General features: G+C 35.7%; 2 protein-coding genes across 2 annotated transcripts; one reads left to right on the top strand and one right to left on the bottom strand.

The window, feature by feature from the left end:
- The first annotated feature begins 2,745 nt into the window (after positions 1-2,745).
- Positions 2,746-5,204, top strand: LOC130739848 (protein GAMETE CELL DEFECTIVE 1, mitochondrial). Its single transcript, XM_057592280.1, has 3 exons — positions 2,746-3,282; positions 4,200-4,386; positions 4,612-5,204. Exons 1-3 carry the CDS (start codon positions 2,774-2,776, stop codon positions 4,816-4,818), a joined length of 903 nt encoding a protein of 300 aa, XP_057448263.1. The 5' UTR covers positions 2,746-2,773; the 3' UTR covers positions 4,819-5,204.
- A 1,402-nt stretch (positions 5,205-6,606) lies between these two features.
- LOC130739845 (HVA22-like protein c) lies at positions 6,607-9,346 on the bottom strand. Its single transcript, XM_057592279.1, has 5 exons — positions 9,051-9,346; positions 8,901-8,927; positions 8,690-8,812; positions 8,262-8,547; positions 6,607-6,772 (listed from the first exon to the last, which is right to left on the bottom strand). The coding sequence occupies exons 1-5, from the start codon at positions 9,110-9,112 to the stop codon at positions 6,704-6,706; spliced, it is 567 nt and encodes a 188-aa protein (XP_057448262.1). The 5' UTR covers positions 9,113-9,346; the 3' UTR covers positions 6,607-6,703.
- Between the last annotated feature and the right edge of the window lie 10,149 nt (positions 9,347-19,495).

Raw genomic sequence — 19,495 nt, 5'->3', positions numbered from 1 at the left:
ATTAATATAATTGATATTTTTACAAGCAGGCGAGATATATAATTAATTCGAGGATAAGAAATACTATCCAACTCATAAGTTTGTCAAAAATAGCCAATGATATTTGTATATGTATAAATAAACTAATTCGTCAAAAAAGTAAATATACTTATCTCTAGCCTGACGGTAAGTTATGAGAAGATATTCTCATTGTAGGGGGTTCGATTCCTAATCAAAACACTTTTTACATGGGACATGATTGAAAATTACCAAGTGCAAACCACTGCACTACCATATGTTATTTGATACATAATACACCTGATAATTTTTATTTAGTTTTTCACCGGTGCTAAAAGGAAAATATACATACTTTTGGAATGAAAATTAAAAAAATGGGGGGCGTGGCGGCACCGGTGAGCCACCCCGGTGCCTCCGCCCCTGGAGTGGAGGAAATGGGCAAGAGAATGTAACCTAGAATGGAGGAGAAGAAATGGTTCTCACCTGATGAAAGATTGTCACGCGAAGAAAAGCTAGATTTTGGAGAAGATTTAAGACTTCTATTATAAAATATATACATGGTAAACATATTAATTTAATATTTATAATAAACATATCTCCATTTAAAATTAAATACATCTTATATAATATTTACTTATCTCAATTTAAAATTAAATACATCTTTTTTTATTTATCTTGCAAACGAATTCATGATACACAAAAGCATCTATACATATTTAGTTATTTACATATTTGAGTGATCGTTTATTTACACACCGGATCATGTTTCTTTATGTTCGTAATTGGAAAAGTAATTTCAACTTTCTTTTTTATCATTGTTTTGAGAATATTATTTTATGTTTTCATGTTATTTGATTGGTTACGTTGTAAGTATTTGTGTACTACACTTTCAAAAAAAAAATATTTGTGTACTACATTCATATGTCACAGTCATATAACATTTGAAGTTGTTTAAATAACATTAGAAAAACTGAGTTAGATCATCCTAATTCTAAATGGATCAATAAGATTTAAGATATATAGATTAGAAATTTTACTTATCTTAAATATCATTGGTCTACTTAGAACTTGTGTGATTTAAGCTAAACTTTTTTAAAAGTTATTTAGACAAGTAACATTTGCCTAAAATACCTTGCACACATCTCGATTCATATTCAATTGATTTTTTTTTTTGTTACAATATTCAATTGAATTTGCCCAATTAATCATCTATATACATTTTAAGTATATAATTCCTCTCAAAATAAATATAAACGTATCGCATACATTATGACTTGTTATATGGATAAATTTATGGGGTAGATGCATGATGATAAGTCTCCATAATATATGTGGTAGATCAGGTCTAATTCAGCAATTAATCTTCTAGACGGCAGGCAGACGTCGCTTGCTTTCTTGACATATCCAACCTAATTCCTTCGTGAAATGGGCAACTCAAAATCAACGACAAATGAAAGAGTCCATCAAATTAAAAGTCAAGAAACAGTGACCATCATAATGCTTCGTGCCGTGTTGTGCTTTTTTCTAATGTTCTTGTTCCTTCATCCTTGAGACCTTGACAAAGACATGTCAACTGTGGCACCTTTGAATTGAAATTTCTGTGTTCGTCCAACCCTGTTTCTTCTCTCAAACTTTTCTTTTTAACTCATCTTTCCCGGCCCCAAGGCTGACTTCAAATCTTAACCATCAACGGTGGATTTAAATGATGTCATAACATCACAAATGGATAGCGTATTAAGTATTATAAAGGCATTTTACCAATTCAGGTACAATTAGTAAAAACGGATCACTTTTTTTTATGAGGTTGTGTGTTTGATTCACGCCATCCGTATGAAGATTTTGTTTGTGAATAATATGTAAATATCTCCCTAAACGACCTAGGTTCTAAACACATGCCTTGACCTGTGGTGGTGATTGGAGCTGAATACACCAAAACTTTTCATTCATCGAAAAAAAAAGTAAAGACAATTTTTCCTATGCCCATTTTAAAAAGTAAAGACAATTTTTGCAATGATATGTTAGATTAAAGCTTTTATGATCCGTAATAATATTTTGAAGAAAATACTGTGTGACATGACATGGGATCTCGTGCATCACGCACGAAGCATTTTCTGGCGGTTTAAAACCGCCAGAAACTGTAGCTGTTATTTTTTTACAGTTATAATTTTATGGCAGTTCAAAAACGCAACTAAATGAGTCTCGTGCACCTCTCGTGCCTGCTTTGTCGAGCCACGTAGCATTGCTCTTTTGAATAATAGACTAAATAGTACTAAATCCTTTCATTTTAAAAGGATACCAAAGTTAATAACTTTATATTTAAAACATGTCAATAATTTTTTAAAAAAGGTTCATGATTAGATTTAAGCCAAAGTCAAGCCAAACAACATTTATAAATTAAAGATATTCAACCCTATACAACACTACAGCATAGCACAAGAGTTACCCATTACATAATAAGCTAACATACTAAAAAACTACTTGGCTGAAATTAAGATTTTTTTATAAATTGAGGGTATAAAACATTAAAAAGTAATTTTAGGATGTGCAAAAAGAACCATGATAGTATTTTTCTTTGCAATGAATGATTTTTTTGTTTTTGGTCAAAGCAATGAATGATGAATCACTTATAAATTTGCCCACCTATATTTTTGGTCAAAAAATGGTCTGGTAAGCTGTTACAGGCCCAATAATCACATGAGAAAAAGCCCAGCCCAAAGCCCAATTATCTAACCCCTTCTTGTCCCCGGAAAGAGTGAGAAACCACTCCACGCTGAAAATGCAAGCGTTTCGACGAATCACAACAACGGCGAAGCAGTTCCACGCTCTGTCACCGGCGGTGGCGGCGGCGAAACTCCGTTTCAGTTCACCCAACGAAGTTCCGGCAACTACGCGGTGGTTATCAAGCCGCGAGTCCCGGAGCGGCGAAGACGAGTGGAACGAGGCTTGGGAATCGGCGTGGCTGCCGGAGGATCTCACGCCGAAGAATCGGGCGCCGTGGGAGGGCGACGTGAACTTGGCGGACGCGGAGACGAAGGCGTTCGTGGAGGAGATGAATGAGAATTGGAACGAGAGGCGAAAGGGGTCGAAGGATGCGAAGGAGAAGAGGGAGGAAAACGGTGCGCTTTATAGTGTGGAGAATATGAAGAAGGATTATCGGTTGAAGAAGCAGAAGTTGCATGCTGGTCTTTGGATGAAGGAGATCGAGAAGCTTGAGGAGGCTAAGTTGGGTGATTCTGACTCTCCTGCTGGTGATGACATTCAGAGATTGCTTGATAGCTGCTCTGAGTATGTATAACTTCTCTTTCTCTCTCACTCTGTTTGCGTTTTCTGTATAGACATTTTTGAAACCTGTTGCTTAATATGTGAAGAAACAGGAACATGATGTGTCTGATAATCTCAGTTTCTATCATTTGATACTCTGTTATGTAATGTTATTAATGGCCATTTCTACCATAATTTAAGCTGTAGGGGAAGGTTCGCGATTCGTTTTATATTTCTAACATGCCCTTTATGCATAGAGTTTATTGGGAACACTACCTTGTGTTGAGATTGAACTTGATGATAATGGGGTGGTAGTAATCGAACTCTTGGCCGCTTGGTCGCAAAAGCTGCGGTGCCATATGTTAGTGACTGACGCTCTTGAAAGCTTAAGGATTATGTGAAAGTTCAGGATTGGGATGTGGATAAGAGTTAGTAAATGACTACTATAAACTAGAGATTTAACGCCTCTAAATTTAGGGAATCTGTTTAGAATGTAAAGTGAGACATCGCAGCTGTTGATTGCGAAATCAATAGTTGAGATTTAAAGAACAATATATATAGTTTGTTTTAGGTATGCAAGTATTTTGATCACAATTTCAAACTGTTGATTTTTCAATCAACAATATGATGGCTTACTTTACATTCTAGAGTGGCTCACTCACTTAAGAGAAGATAAATCATGTAGAAGTACTACTGTTTTGATTATGGGGATTAACTTCCGAACTCACCTCTATATATGGTTAGAATTTAGATATTAACAGATGACTATCTAACTTTTTAATGTTATCCATGCTGTGCTATATAGACCTTGGATTTTTCAGGTTCTTGTAGTGTGTTTTTGTTCACATCTATGTCTCTTCACGGCATCTTTAGTTTTTTCAAATTCCACACATGCTTTAATAGTTGTGTATGATTTTACTTAATGGTCTGAACAACTGCAGCATTTTTGACACTGGCAATAATGACCTGAACAACGCAAAAGTTGAAACTTCTGAGTTCAAAAACATGCCTGATGGATGGGAAACAATATCAAAAAATCAAGAAGGAAACGTATGGGAGATGTCCCAGAGAGAAGAAGATATACTTCTCCAAGAATTTGAGCGACGAATTGCTTATAGCAAGTTTCAGGTGTGTCTTGTTTGTGTAAATAATAGATTGAAATGATGTCTTTCTAATTCCCAATTTGAAGCATTAATATTGTATGTTTGGGAATCATGAAGTTCTTGAATTTACTTCTAGTTATATGTGTGTTTGTGTGTGTGTTATATTATCAGCATTTACATTGCCGCTTCATCCTGTGTTTTGTTTTTTGGTTCCTTGTATCATTCATAACTTTGTGGAACTTGTGTGCAGATTGCAAGTTTTATCAAGACTCATATATTTAGCCGAAGAAGGCCAATTGATGGGTGGAAATACATGATAGAGGTGGTGGGACCAAATGCTAAGAGAGGGAAGTGTAGTGTTTCTAGAGTACCCAGTCTCTCAGATCCCTCTACCCAACCATTCAAGGAGGAGACGACTTCAGTTGATAAGGCATACATTCCCCATCAGAGAAGGTAGCATGGTCATGTAGTTTAATGTATCTTCTTTTACTGTGAAGAGGTCATTTCTTTCAGATATTGGCTAAATGAAGGGTAGCAACTGCAACTTAGCCTTTACTGACAACAGAGTCTCTCGGCGGAACATATGTTACGCGCTAGTACTTCTACATATATCTAACTGCATGTAGAACATATACCTGCACGACTATGTAACGGGTGGTGGCAAGAACTTCTATCAATGGCTATTCTTGCAGTTGTGTTTGTCTAATCGTGCATCATTGTCTTGAAAATCTAGTGTGAAAAGTGGATTGAAAGGAAGTTTTGTCCAATTAAAAGAGGAAGTGTAAGATCAAAGAACATTAACCCTTTGTTGATGTATTTTAATTAGGAGCAGAATTTGGAGAACGTCTTGTCTGGACAAATCCTGGAAACATAAGACTTTTGTTGAGAGAGTTTGATGAGGGATTTTCAAAATTCCATGTGTTTAAGGGGAATTTGAAAAATTATTCTGTTTTTCAATAATTATTTAAAATCCTGTCAATAAATATACATTGCTCCATTAAAATCGTTTACCAATCTAACATGGGGTATGTTTTTATAGGGCTTGTTTGGATGGAGTGGAGAGGGTAGAGTAAAATCTTCTATTTGAATAAATATTTTTAAATTGATATTTTTTTAATTAAAACATAAAATGATAGATTAGCATAAATTTAATGCTGTAATCTTTTGTTTCATTGAAGTTGTAAAATTTTCCTTCCGTTTCCTTTTCTTCCAAAATCCTTCATGCAAGATTGCAATTTGCAAGAGACATTATTAAAAGGCCTTTGTCCACATGGTTAAACTGAAATTTTTGTTTTTGATGCATTGCAGCACTTGATCTATTAACCTATTTCACCTATAACGACTCCAATGTGTGTGCTTTTTGCCCTGTTATGAGTGGATACCAAATTTTTATTCATGGACTGTGCTTACCACTTCATTGATTTAAAAAAGCCTAGTGACAACCGGATATATAAACAAGCATCTTTCCCATGAACGACATGGTTGCAATTAAACAAAGAATTCTATTGACCAAAAAAAAAACAAAACAAAGAATTCTATGCAGCGTGTTGAGGATTCTATTCAAGCAGTAAAGGCCTTTTCAGAAGTATTTTATTAATCAAAGATTGATTAGGAGAGATGACACGCCCTGCTATTTTCTATATCTTAAAGCAAGTTGTTATAACTCTAGCGTGGCCTGCAGCACTTTTAAATCTGTTAAGTTGGCAAGAGTACAATCTGAACTGGTGTTGTCTAAGTTGCAATATCAATTGGGTCATGTATTGACCCTAGAAAGAAACTCACATGATAGCCCCATAATATTCTAAGAGTATATGATAGTATCTCATGAAAATTGCATGGCCTTCTGCTATAAAATATCATTTTGGCCACAGCTCCTGGAAGAACATTTTGGTGAAGCTTGAAACTACATAACTATTGCTACCAATTGTTAGGTGATTGAGTTGGAGGTAGCATAAGAAGAAATTAAATCCATAACTATTGATTCATTGAAGCATTGGATTTAATTCCTCTAATACCTCACATCCTGCTTCCACTGAGTTAGCATCAGAAGTCAGAAGGAAGGGTTAAGTGAGAATTAGAGAAAAATAGTTGCATTTCTAAACTTTTGTGAAGAAGTGGAAATGAAGGAAAATATGCTAAAATTGGCATGATTTTCGTCATTCCCCAACATTTTCCGTTCTTTTCTCTCTTTCGTTATAGATAAACTAACTTGATTAATGACTTAAAATGGATGGAACACGTCTAGTGAAAAAGAAATGTCCAAGAATGCCTGAATTCATAAGTCATACCATTATAAACAAAAGTTAAAGTGCCAATGCAGAGTAGTTTATGGGTTAATAAACCTAATATCTATAATCATCATCAAATATCATGTGATTGCCACTCCTCCTTGATCTAGCTTCTCTGTCAGCCTGCATAATTGCATACCAACAATCTATAAGTGTTTTTCATGATTAAAATATGCATAATTTCATACACATAACATGAAAACTGCATTACAAAATGGGATACTCCCAATAAAGATATAACAATAAGAACTAAATCTGTACCAGCATTGTATGTTTATTATTTGTTTCCTCATTTTAGTTCAGTTTTCAAATTCAGGCATTGGTAACCGTTAAAATCAAAATACAATTTGTGAAATAATCGATATAATATGTGTTCCAGTATAAGGTTCCACACCATATATCAGGGCTGAATCACACTCATACGTCGACCATCAATCTGTGTGAAGGTCAAAGCCAGTATGTGGTTCGACTACTGTTCCAGTATATCCATGTAGAAGGACCGATTTGCACTCATACCTCAGCCCTCACTCCGCTTTAAGGCCAAAGCTAGGGGATTTTACTTGGGTCAACTTACAACCTGCTTAGGATGATCTATATACATCCTTTCTGATACAAGGTCAACATCATGTATCATGGACAACTCACCACCAACATATGACAATTCAGATACAGTTGTTGTGGTACCTGGCTAGAACCACGGTCAGGACACCACCTGCGTAAGACAAACAAGACAACTTTTCTGGTACCAGGTTAACACCATGTATCATGGCCGCTTTACGACCAATGTAGGACAACTCAGTTACATAGCTAGCGTAGTCCCTTTCAGGTAACACCTTAAACAAGTTCTTGTTGCCGACTTCTTCAAAGGAACATTTGCTGACTTATCATAAAAGACCAACTTCCACTGAAACGTTTGAACCATTCCCAAAGTCTTTTCTACTCAAATCTCCCGAGGTTAATGACTCTCTGTTCTACGACCAAACACCGCCTAGAGGTAGAACAAATAGGTGATAGAGCTCAGGTGCACAAGACCCCTCAACTGCTGGAGGTAAGCACGACCCCGACAATCAGGGCTCGCCGCAACCTCCATTGCGCCTAGGAGCTCCAGCGACGTCAACCTCTTTTTGTATTAATAGAGGCAAAACGAACCATGGTACTCCGTAATCATGCTTTCTAAATTAAACCCTACTATACACTTGGTAACTTGAGTGACAGAGGAGCAACCACAAGGCATGGAGCACCACCACCATAACCACCGCAAAGTTAGAGTTACACTCAACTTAGAGTGATTGATTGCATTTTACCTGATCAATATGTGAACTAAATACACAAATCTTCCACTTCTTTTCAATATAAGGTGCAATTATGTTTCCAGTCCTCCTAGGAATTATTCTTAATGCAAAATTAAATGTATAGGTTTTATATAGTTTAAATCATCCATCAATCCATGGCGGAATGGGAGGAAAGGTTTGAATTAGATGCTACATTAACTTTTGCTATAACATTAAGCAATCCAAATAGTATCAGTGCTTAACTTTACCAAATTTCGTAAGATTAACTTTGGAATTCTGAATACCCTTCACCAGAAAAATAGGGCAATAAGTATATATACCTTGGTTATGAGTCTTTGAAACTCTTCTGTTCCATGTTCTTCCATGTATCTCTCAGCAGCATAAAGAACATCATCCCGCTTGCTAAATATGTTCTTCCGAGGAACATACCACATATGAGAAGTTCCTGGCATTTGTGGCATTTGGGGCAACAGTGGCAATTGTGGCATTTGTGGGTTCATGTAGAATGGTCTAACGTAGTACCTATAAACATGTGCCGCCCCATTAAAGTGTGGAAGAACCAACCAGCAACTCAGTATCAACTTGGCATATGGCCAAATTGCAAGCCTGAAATTAGCAACACAATCACCAAGTATCAACTTAGGATAAGACCAAATCAGAAGCCCGAAATTAGCAACAGAAACTTCACAAAATTTAATAGCAAGACAATGTTGCTAAAGAAAGGTCCCATTTTCAAAATTGAACTTACACTTCAAGAACTTTGGCAAATGTGAGCTCAAAGAGTGTGATCATAGAGTATAGAACCCAATAAGTGAGCCATTGTTGGTCATCAGTGATGGACCTGGTCTCTATGGCCTTGATTGAAGCATATCTGTCACAAAAATCCTCACAACCAAATCATTCCACTGTAATACACTAATACCAAAATAAAATAACAGAATAAAAGCATAGACACTTACAAGGGGTAAACAAGGGTGACCAAGGGCCTGAAAGCAAAAGCAAAACAACATGATTCAGTGTAAAATACAACAAAAAAAAGCAGTTAAAAAAACTGAATCTGCATCATGTAATGCCATTAAAGCATAGATAGAGTGAAAAAAAAAACATACAGAGCAAGAACATCGAAGTTCTTGGCGATGACTTGGAGAAAATTGTTGTCAGAATGACCCATATTTCGCAAATGCTGCTATGGTGATTGGTGTTTGTGGGAGTGTAGAAGTGAGAAATACTAGGGTTTAACGCAGGAACATTGGAGAACAGCGGAGTGTGAAAAGGAGTGAAAGAAAATGAGAGGTGTTGGACAAAAAGGGACCCTTCCCTAGAAACAAAGAAAAAAAGGAGAATCTTAGATCAACGTACCACCTCACTCACACGACTAAAGAGGCACCGAAATCTGATGTATGTATGTTTTTTCCTTGTGTTGTGTTGTGTTGTGTTGTACTTGTTCACACATTTACTTACGCGCTTATTGGAGCAAACATAGCGCCAAATCCTCAAAAATATTTCCAACATTTATGGTCTAGATTTAATGATTTATAATGGGACATCAACTTTAGAAATGTTGTGGGTGAAACAGATTGTTAACTTATTAAATGAGATACTTTCTACTTCCACCCACATGTGAGTGACCTTTTTGAGATTCACCACACCTTGTCTCGTAATTGGAAAGTTTGTCTTTATTATGTTTCTAGAGAAGCTAATGTATCGTTTTTTTTTTGATAAGCCAAAATATTGCATTCACTTTAGCACAAGGAGTGCTAACCCAAATACAATGAACAATGAACTAGAAAGAGCTAGTACCATCAAGAAGATAAAGAAGGAAGAAAAGCAAAAGATACATGAAGGAATATAAAATTAATGTAATCCAAAGGGGATTACATGCCAAACCTCCTTATAAGTCCCTCCATCCTACTGTACAACATACCATGCATTGCATATGGCCTTGCACTCGTACAGTATTCTGTTTTAAAACCGTAGAGCTTAGGATTCACTCCCTGTTCAATCATAGAAGTAACTTGCTCCAATCGCCCCTCCCCTCATAGTGCTTGAATACAAGAGCTTGGGTTCCTCAACCATTCATACCAAGAATAAGAGAATTCGTCTGTTTTGCTGCTTAACCATTGCCAAGCCTTCAATTGTGCCAGCTCTAGTACGTGATTCCTGTCAAATGTTGTCCCATTAAAGATTACTTTATTCCGGAGTAGCCATATAGTCCACACAATTGTCATCTAAATAACACACTCCCCCACCCTTTGTGCTTTAGTGATGCCAATGGAAGAAAATTGGAGCAAGTGTTCCCGTGGGGAAGGCACCAGAGACGATAGAACTCCTAGCCACTTAGAGCATTCATACCAAATTGGGTTTGTGGCCTGACATAAGTAAAACAGATGTGTTGTAGACTCCTCTTCCAGCCTGCACAGGGGGCATAAAGCACCTTCCTCATTTGTGATCACCTGGCGCCGCCGGAGATTGTGGTGCCCACTAGGGTGGACCAATTATATTTTGGTCCACCTGTGGTCCATTGCTTAAGACCGTTGGATGGAAGAATCTAGGAATATTCTTAAATCAAGTGGTTAGGATTGAATTTGTGTTAGAAGGGTAGAATTGTAATACCACCGTGACCAATTTCTCTCTTCCTTAACCCAGAAATACCACCACCGTGTCTGACCCTTGAAAAAAAACCACCACCGTGCAACCTTCACACCGTGGTGCTCACCGCCGTTTCGACCCACGGCGCCACAACTGCCGCCACCACCGGATCTTGTCCTTCACACCTACGATGACAATGTCTTCACCGATCTAGCGCATTCTCAAATCTGGATATTTTTGTTGGGATCTTAGGTGGGTGAGGGAGGAATTAAGTAAGAAGATGATGAAGAAGAAGGAGGAGAACAAAAACATGGTGATTGGTGAAGCCCAAGTTCCGATCTGCTTCTCTTATCCATCGGTATAGACGCAGTTCGAGCTCTCCAAGATCAGATCTGAGTGTATTTGGTTGACTCGTTTCTGCAATTACTTTTAAAGCTGAGGCAGTAAAAAGGCCAACAGAGAAGGCGCCAGAGGGTCCATCTCCTATCCAAGTAAATGGGTTCCATAGGATTATTTACAGAAGCTGCAGAACTAGCAACATTAAGGTCATTGGTAGTTTGGTACCCGTGGCAAGCAAAAATAAGTAAAATAGAAAAGGAGGAGGATTTTTGGAGTCAGCCATCATGAATGAGCGATGCTATTGGTACATGTAGCAGTGGTGGCTGATGAGAATAACTTGAATGCTCCTATAAAATTGCTTATTGTCATTGCTCTTTAAATTCTAAGTTGCCATCAAATATTGATACTAAATTCGCATTTTAGTTGCTTTTTTCTTTTGGCACTCATTATATGAAGTTTATAGCAGCAGGGTATCTGTTCTTTGCAAATTTTGTATTTTATTTTACGTTTGTATTGGTCGATATTCAATCATTAATTTTATAGTCAAGAGCTTGAACTGGGTTTTTCATATCCATGAATTTTTTATTGCTCACCAACATTTCATATCCATAAATTGGGATTTCCACTTCTTCTTCTAGACGTCTTTGTTTGATTTTTAAAATTTGGGATTTAGCTCAGCAAGTTCCAATCTGGTTGGAAAGAAGTGAGAGGAAGAGAAAAAGGAAAAGGGTGAAGAGGAAGAAGAAGAAGAAGAGGAAGAGGAAAAGGAAAAGAATAAAAGGAATGGGAATAGTCAAAATTACCCCCCGGTCCACCGGTGGACCAGGATATAAGTAGTGCACCCTAGTGGGCACCGGAGATTGTTCCTTGTCTAAATTCTATCTTTCAACATCCTCCAAGCAAAAGCACTGACGTTGGAAGGAACAGGAACTGACCACACCAATTTGAATAGTAGATCTGCTTCCTCCAGAGATTGTTCCTACAAAAATAAATAAGATGAGTTGACTGAATAGATCCCCTCCCCATCATGCCTCCAACTCCACTCGTCATTTTTGTCTTCTGTGCACCTTCCCCAATTCCGCCATTGAATATCATGTTGGAATTTAACTGACTCTCCACTCTCTTGGATACACATAGCTACTTTTCACACCTACATTAGTGAATTTAAATTAAAAAATACTAATTTTCTCGTATTTTTGAAATTTGATTAATTTACTGTGTTGAAATTTTATACTGTCAGTACCTTTTTCCCATTTTCCGTAAGTATTTAGTTAATACATATTTTTAGTTTTCACACACGATTCTCATTTTAAATTTTTTTCTTTATATTAAAAAATAATTAATTTAATCTTCCAAGTGCCTTTGAAAATAAATTTAATCTTTACAATGTTTATCTTTTTGGGTCGGACAGATACAATTGTATTATTTCTGTGTCTTGCGTCTGTTGGGCTAGTCCATTGAGTAGTGGGCTTGAAAGATGGAATGTAGGCTTTCATCTCTTTGATTGTATCAGTTTGTTGGATAATAAAAAAAAGATAATATTTTGACAAAAAAAAACTTGTTGGATACTAATCGAAGGAAAGTTAAAATGGAGCAAGAAGAAGCTGAAGCTTATATTGACAATCAAGTACAGAGGCCATAGTGAATAATGCAAAACGGGTGATTCATTTAAGTAGTATTCCCTTTCAGTAAAATCTTATGTTCAACTTTATACATGAAAAAACTCTATTGAAAAAGTGAACATACGTAGTGGCAGATCCATAAATTTTGTGGAGTCTGGGCAACACTGGATATGTTTGGATCGGTTAGGAGATTTGGATCGGATAAAATTGAATCTGACAAAGACGTGATTTACGTTTGGATGCTTTCATATGAGTAACTTTGACTAAAATTGTATGTTAGTGAAAAGTGTAATGACCAAAATGGTATATATATATTAAATAAAATAAAATACTAAACTAAGGAAAGAATCCACCACCTTATAACACGTCGCAACTAGCTGACAATTCCTTGCTAAAAAATGCCACTGGGCTATGAACGTTGCATCGCCACATAGCCCACACTCTCTCTGTCTCTCACAGTCTCACTTCTTCACTCACCCCCTTCCCACAGACCACCACACCGCCACCGCCGCCACTCCCTCTTCACTCACCCACCGTCGCTGACTGCTCCCCTTGCTTCACTCACCGTCTCACACTCTCAGGCTCACGGTCTCACCCACCCACGCCAGCATAATCGATTCACAGAGAATCAGAGTCAGAGGACAGGGACAAAGTCACAATTGATTAAGAAGTTTTACCTGCTTCTGCTTGGTGGTTTGGTGGAGGGAGCAATTGAACAATGGGTGAACAGAGGTGAAGCCGTGCGTGAAGGAAGTGGTGAAGCCGTGCGTCAGCAATGAACAATCGAGCAAGTGAAAGACTAGGGTTTCAGAATTTTGTTTTTATGAACTAGTCCCTGAATTTTTCTCTTACCTTTACATTTGCCCTTTAATTTTATTTTTTGTGGCCCAAAATATGATATGGGCCAAAGAAAAAACACTGTTTTTTTGCCAGAGCCTGGGCACAAGCCCATGGTGGCCAGGCGGTAGATCCGCCTCGCCTCTGAACATACGATCAAGTGAATATTGTCAACTCAAACAAGATTGACTCGGGTAAATATTTCGTGTGTTAGAAAGAAAAATGTCAATATTGGAAAAGACTTTAATGGCCAAATACGACAACAACAAAAGCCAATAGTGGTTCGATCTCACAACTGTTGTTACTGTAACTATGTTATTAAAACCTTGAAGAATTCTTTATGACAGAATGTTCTTGCGTGAAGCTACACTACTAATAATTAGAGGATGCTTGTTTGATACAAGTTTTTCAATACCAACCACCTATTTTTGTTTTCTAATAAGTAATTATACATGAATGCATTTACCAATCAGGTTTCAACCATCAAAGTGGTTACGCGCGTTGTGCACTACCAGCTTGTACATTCAGGTGTTTTCTACCTTTACTTTGTCCTTCCTCTTCAGATTATTTAGCTAAGACCTATAAAGATTTGACAAATAATAAAACGAAATGTTAAATGGTTTACAATTTATTTTTTATGTTAGAATTTGTCTCACATATTCCGAGTATTTACAGAAATCCCTCGAATGGTACCGCAATCTGTTCGGCGTACAACAATGTATTGAACCACTTCAACAAGTCTCCGTGTAAGATATCCAGCATCTGATGTTCGTACAGCAGTATCCACAACCCCCTTGCGGGCTGCATAACAAGAAATAATATTTTAAAATATTGGATTTTCCGTTATTTAAATCATGTATCTCCTTCACTTGTAGTGATTTATCATTCAATGAATGACTGAAGAAAAAAAAAACGATCCACCGATCAAATCATAAAGTTTATTTATTCTATATAACTCTACTAAAAAAAATAGCACCCAAAATATATTTGGAGAGGCCTAGCTTGATCACAGAAGTGCTAATTCAGTTTAAAACTTTCTTTATTCAAAAATGTCACCACAAGCTATGTAGTTATTAAGCAAATCATTTTGACTTACTAAGGAAGTCTATAATAATCATACTCAATTCGATCCAATTAGGATTGTCTCAATGGAATATTGATGATGCTTAGATGAAAAAAAAAGTCAATTTGTATACATGCATGATTTCTTTTTCTTTTTGGTCAGCCCTCTACCCAGGGGCGGAGCTACCGGGATGGCTTACTGGTGCTCCGCACCCCCGAATATTTTCGATATTCATATTAATACTAGGTATATTCTTTTTCTAGCACCCGTGATAATTAATATATATTGTAAGGTAACATAGATCATATAACAATTAGTGGCTCAGTGGTCTGCTCATGAATCAATTCTCTCCTTGTCTTGGGTTCAAATCCTTTTGACCCCATTTATTTTCATTTATAGACAAAAAAAAGACTATAAAAACGGATAATTGCTGGGAATGGAACCTCCTACTCCTAGGATAAAAACGAATTCATATGTTTACCACTATACTAGAAAAACTTTATTGACAATTTTATATATTTATACATAACCTAATATCATAATTGGTATCAATTATACAATTGATTCACACATATATTTTTTTTTAAGGATTTACATATCGAATCATTAGGATTAGTGTTTCATAAAATTATGTTTGATATAATGAAGTTTGATAAAATAAAAGATAAAATATTAATGTGTATAGAAGTGATACGTAAAAATAAGTTTAAAAATAAACATGGTTTAGATGAAAGAAAGTAAAATTAATTTTTTTGTTTGATATTTAGCCACCCCAGTGTTAAATTCCTGGCTCCGCCCCTGCCTCTACCGCTTAGTGCGTTGACCGTGGGGCGAGAGATTAGTCTCACAGCTGTCGACTATAGAGATACCTTAGTCAAGACAAAAAAAAATGATATCTTTTTCTTTTAAACAATATCTATCTATGTTAGCAAAGAAAAGAGGGAAAAAATTGTAGCAACTATCTTATTATATAAAGACTGAATTATATACGGGTAGTTGAGATACATACATAGATGCATAAATGATGAAAGTTGAAATTATGCAATAGGCCCCACGTTCTGATGAATCTAACCGTTTATTTGGGTGATCCTTAATGAGTTTCTGTTTGTATTCAAATTCACACAGTAACTGCATTGGAAAATAAAAGGATGGGTATCTACTGCAGAATAAAGAAAAAACTGCAGTAGACAGTTCAGGATGTGCACAGTTCCATTATGCGCGACAAAATCCCTTTCCTGCTATTCATGAATTGGACAATGAAAATACAGAGTTAGCTAGATTTCAACTAAGCTACTTCAACTTAACATATATAAAGATTAATGTTTTCCCTTATATATTGATGTTGGTACAAAATCAATTAATTTGCATACTACAAGTAAACCATTTGATATTTGTTTCCAAACATTATTTAGTTGCTCTACAGTATTGAGCACTACATGAACAATTTTATAGATAAAAGATTCCTTATATGTTTCCTAACTTGTTAATATGCTTAACAATTCATTCATACAGATCAGAGATAGAGATAGTGATCCATACCCAAATAGGTATGTGAAAAGGAGGCAAATCTAACACGAAAAATGGGTGATGTAAGATATATGATTTAATTAACTAAGAACATCAATTACTCTATAAGAGAATTAGAAAAGTGTATAACAAATCGAGTTAGGTAAAGGAATTGGAAAATATTATATCTTTTTAATGGCCGTAGGAGATTGAGGGTATAAATTAACACCTCACATTTAGCACCTATTACAATAATTCTATACCAATCGAACATATCCATGAATTGAATAACGTTGAAGGGTGCTATTTGAACAATTAAAAAACTATAACACTTGTTGTAAGTGATAACTTGGGGACTCATCACTCATAGCCTATACGGCTATACCTATATATTTCTTTGTTTTTTAGTTCGTACATGCATAAACCTTTTTCTTTTTCGTGGAGACCCATCGTTTACTCAACAACAGTGTTATAAAACTCGGCTCGAACCGGCCGATTCGACCGGTTGAACCGGGAATCGGACCCTAGACCGGTTTGAGCCGAGCATTGGATCGGCCATGCAAGCCGCCCGGTGTGAACCGGTCAACTCGGCTGGTTTTTATGATTAAACCGGAGACTCGGCCGGTCTCGGTTGAACCGGCCTTTTTTTTAACAGAGCACCTTTTTTTTTCTTAGAACGGGCCTGTATTTTTTTTACCTTTTTTTTCTTAGAACGGGCCTTTTTTTTCCCTGTATTAACGGGCCTTTTTTTTCCCCTGTATTTTTTTTTTAACAGAGCCCTTTTTTTTCTTAGCATTTATTAGTTGCGAAAAAAATTTGAAAAAGAGTCTAGCTTGGATTCGAACCCATTCCCTCAAGATTCATTGCTGTGAACCTTACCACTAGGCTAGACAAGTGTTTTGATATAATGGTTACAATTAATTATATTTATATAAACAAAAATAATACTATACAAATCTTTGACAAGTAAACATTAGTTTTTTTTTTGAACGAAATTAGTGTTACACAAAATAACTAAAACACAACCCAACCATTATAATAATTACTTATATATATATATTTAAGTAATTTAACAATAACTATTTCTTAACGTTATTTAACAATTGTTTCAAAAACGTTATTTAACAATAAGTTAAAATAATTATTTGTGTGTTTTTATTATGAAGTTATTAATTAATGTTAGTTAGTATTATTAATTCTTTTAATTTTTTAATATAGAATGAGTCAAGTTGTTATATATAATTTCTTTGCAAAGTCTTCTTGTCGTTTCTTTGAGGACAAATTAAAGAATATGAATAACAAGCTTTGGTGTTGTAAAAAATTGAAAAATTGATAATCCTTTTAGCTAGCATGAATCAGAAACTGGATTATATACAAGTTGTTTCATGTGTATATATCATTTGTTAGCTTATGATGTACAAGATCTTAGTTGTGGATTCTGTTTTAAACTTGTTTATACGCTTTTTGTTGTGATTAAAGCGTAAAATCGATGTTGTTTGATGATGTTTAAAACTTATTTTAGTTATTTGTGAGTTGTGACATTTTGTTGTGGTAAAAAATTCCTTATTGCTTTTGTGTGTATGGTATTTTGTGACATTTTATTATGGTATTATGAATTTTTTTTAGTATCGACCGAGTTAAACGGTTCAACCAGTGACCCAGTGATTGAACCATTGACTCATTGACCCAGTACCTCGACCGAGTCGATCACCGGTCCGAGTCTGATAACACTGCTCAACAAGGTACCCAGTCTGCACACCTACCTAGCTTCTCACCTACTACTGCGCCATGCCCTGCTTACTGCTTATACTAATGCATGATCGTGCACATAAATCTCTTTCTACAATAACGGAATGGACAAATTGAGGTCCTATTATTAATTTTGTATATATGCAAACAATAATCTTTCGTTAATAAATTTTTCATTTACAATAACCGTATATATGCTCATAGAAGATGAAAATGGAGAAATATATTCACATGCTATGTCGTCCATGATTATTGATGAAGAATCAATATAAGGATAACCAACAAGATAATTTGTTATTTGTTATTGTATAGAAGCACAATACTCCAAAATTATATATGATTTCATTTTTTATTTACATAATTTTTTTTTGGAGAAGGAGATGATATCATTTCGACGTCACCATTTGACATAAACTCAACATGAACTTACACTGTATACTTTCAAATAACTTTAGAACTAATGAAGAAATTCTAGTAAGAACCAGACCAAACACATTTGTATATATTGACACAATATTCAATCCAAATAGTTGAACGTTTATGGAAAAAGCATTAATTAAATTAGGCTCCACAATGCTGTTTTGCTCTGTACATCTAAATTGATTAACGATGATTAATACCACTGCATTTATGTGAAGTGTGTTGATATTTTACTATCTCAAACTCAAATTATATCAAAGAAATTGTAAAGTCATTTCTACATCCGATAGTGATGGGACTAATCATCTCAAAGTTAGACTCGTATTAAGTGGGTAGACCTCTCTTAACAAATATTTTTCCTTACACACCTTCTATGAATCGAACCCTCAATTAAATGTTTAAGAAATTTAATTATCTACCAATTGTAGATACAAATTAAATATGCTGCTAGCAAAAAAGAAACTAGAAAATAATAATGTGGGGCTGAAACTGATCTCATAAACAGGATTAGTTTGTGATCTCTGAAGACCTAATTTTGGTATAGCTAGCCTTTTAATTAGTGAAAACAACAGTTCAAGGCAAAGGGTACAAATTAATGTGATCCGTGAGTGAATACATAGCCTATAGTGGATGATTACTACTAGCTAATGCCTGCAACGTGCTATACACTTGTAATAAATAAACTCCAGCTATGATGCCACAAGCTAGCTAGCATCTATGATCTTCTATGCTGGGTAAGAGAAAGAATGAAGGTGCTGAACAGTGTTCAGCCAGTGACTGAGTATGCATTTTTAGGCAGATCAAAGGCCAATAACACTGGTCACCACCTGAGTTTAAGAGCCACTTCAATAGCCAGATCATGATTTAGGAGAGAGGGCACTTTCATACAAAAGCATTTATCATGTAGATATTGGTCCCTAGCTATATATATAGTACACATATACATAATTCATAGCTGCAGCAGCAATAAGGGATGCATCATGCATGTGACAGTGTTTGCAGTACTCACCAGAAGAGACCAGCATCTTCTTTTCAACTCAATGCACTAGCTAGTATAAGAAATCAAATTGCTTGCTACTTTATTCATTTTTCCCCACGGCAATAATAATACTAATAATGCGTTTGTTAAACCTACCCACTTTTTCTCTGAAATTAGCCAGACTAGTTTATTCATACAAGAGCCAATATATAGAGCATGTACGTCTCTATCAAATTTATAAAATTAGTAAATTATACCAAACAAAATGATCACAGGTGATAGTGCAATGCCAAGCAAAATCCCAGATCATTAAAGCAAGATTTGATTAATAGGAAACTAAACACTATTCTAAACACCTTTGATCATAGCTAGCATATCAAATATATTGGAATAACTATGTAAACATATACCTATATTATATGCTTCTTAGCTTCTCAAACCCTAACAAAT

Source organism: Lotus japonicus, chromosome 2 (genome assembly GCF_012489685.1).
Source record: "Lotus japonicus ecotype B-129 chromosome 2, LjGifu_v1.2".
Lineage (NCBI taxonomy): Eukaryota > Viridiplantae > Streptophyta > Magnoliopsida > Fabales > Fabaceae > Lotus > Lotus japonicus.
This window is presented reverse-complemented; position numbering and strand designations above follow the sequence as displayed.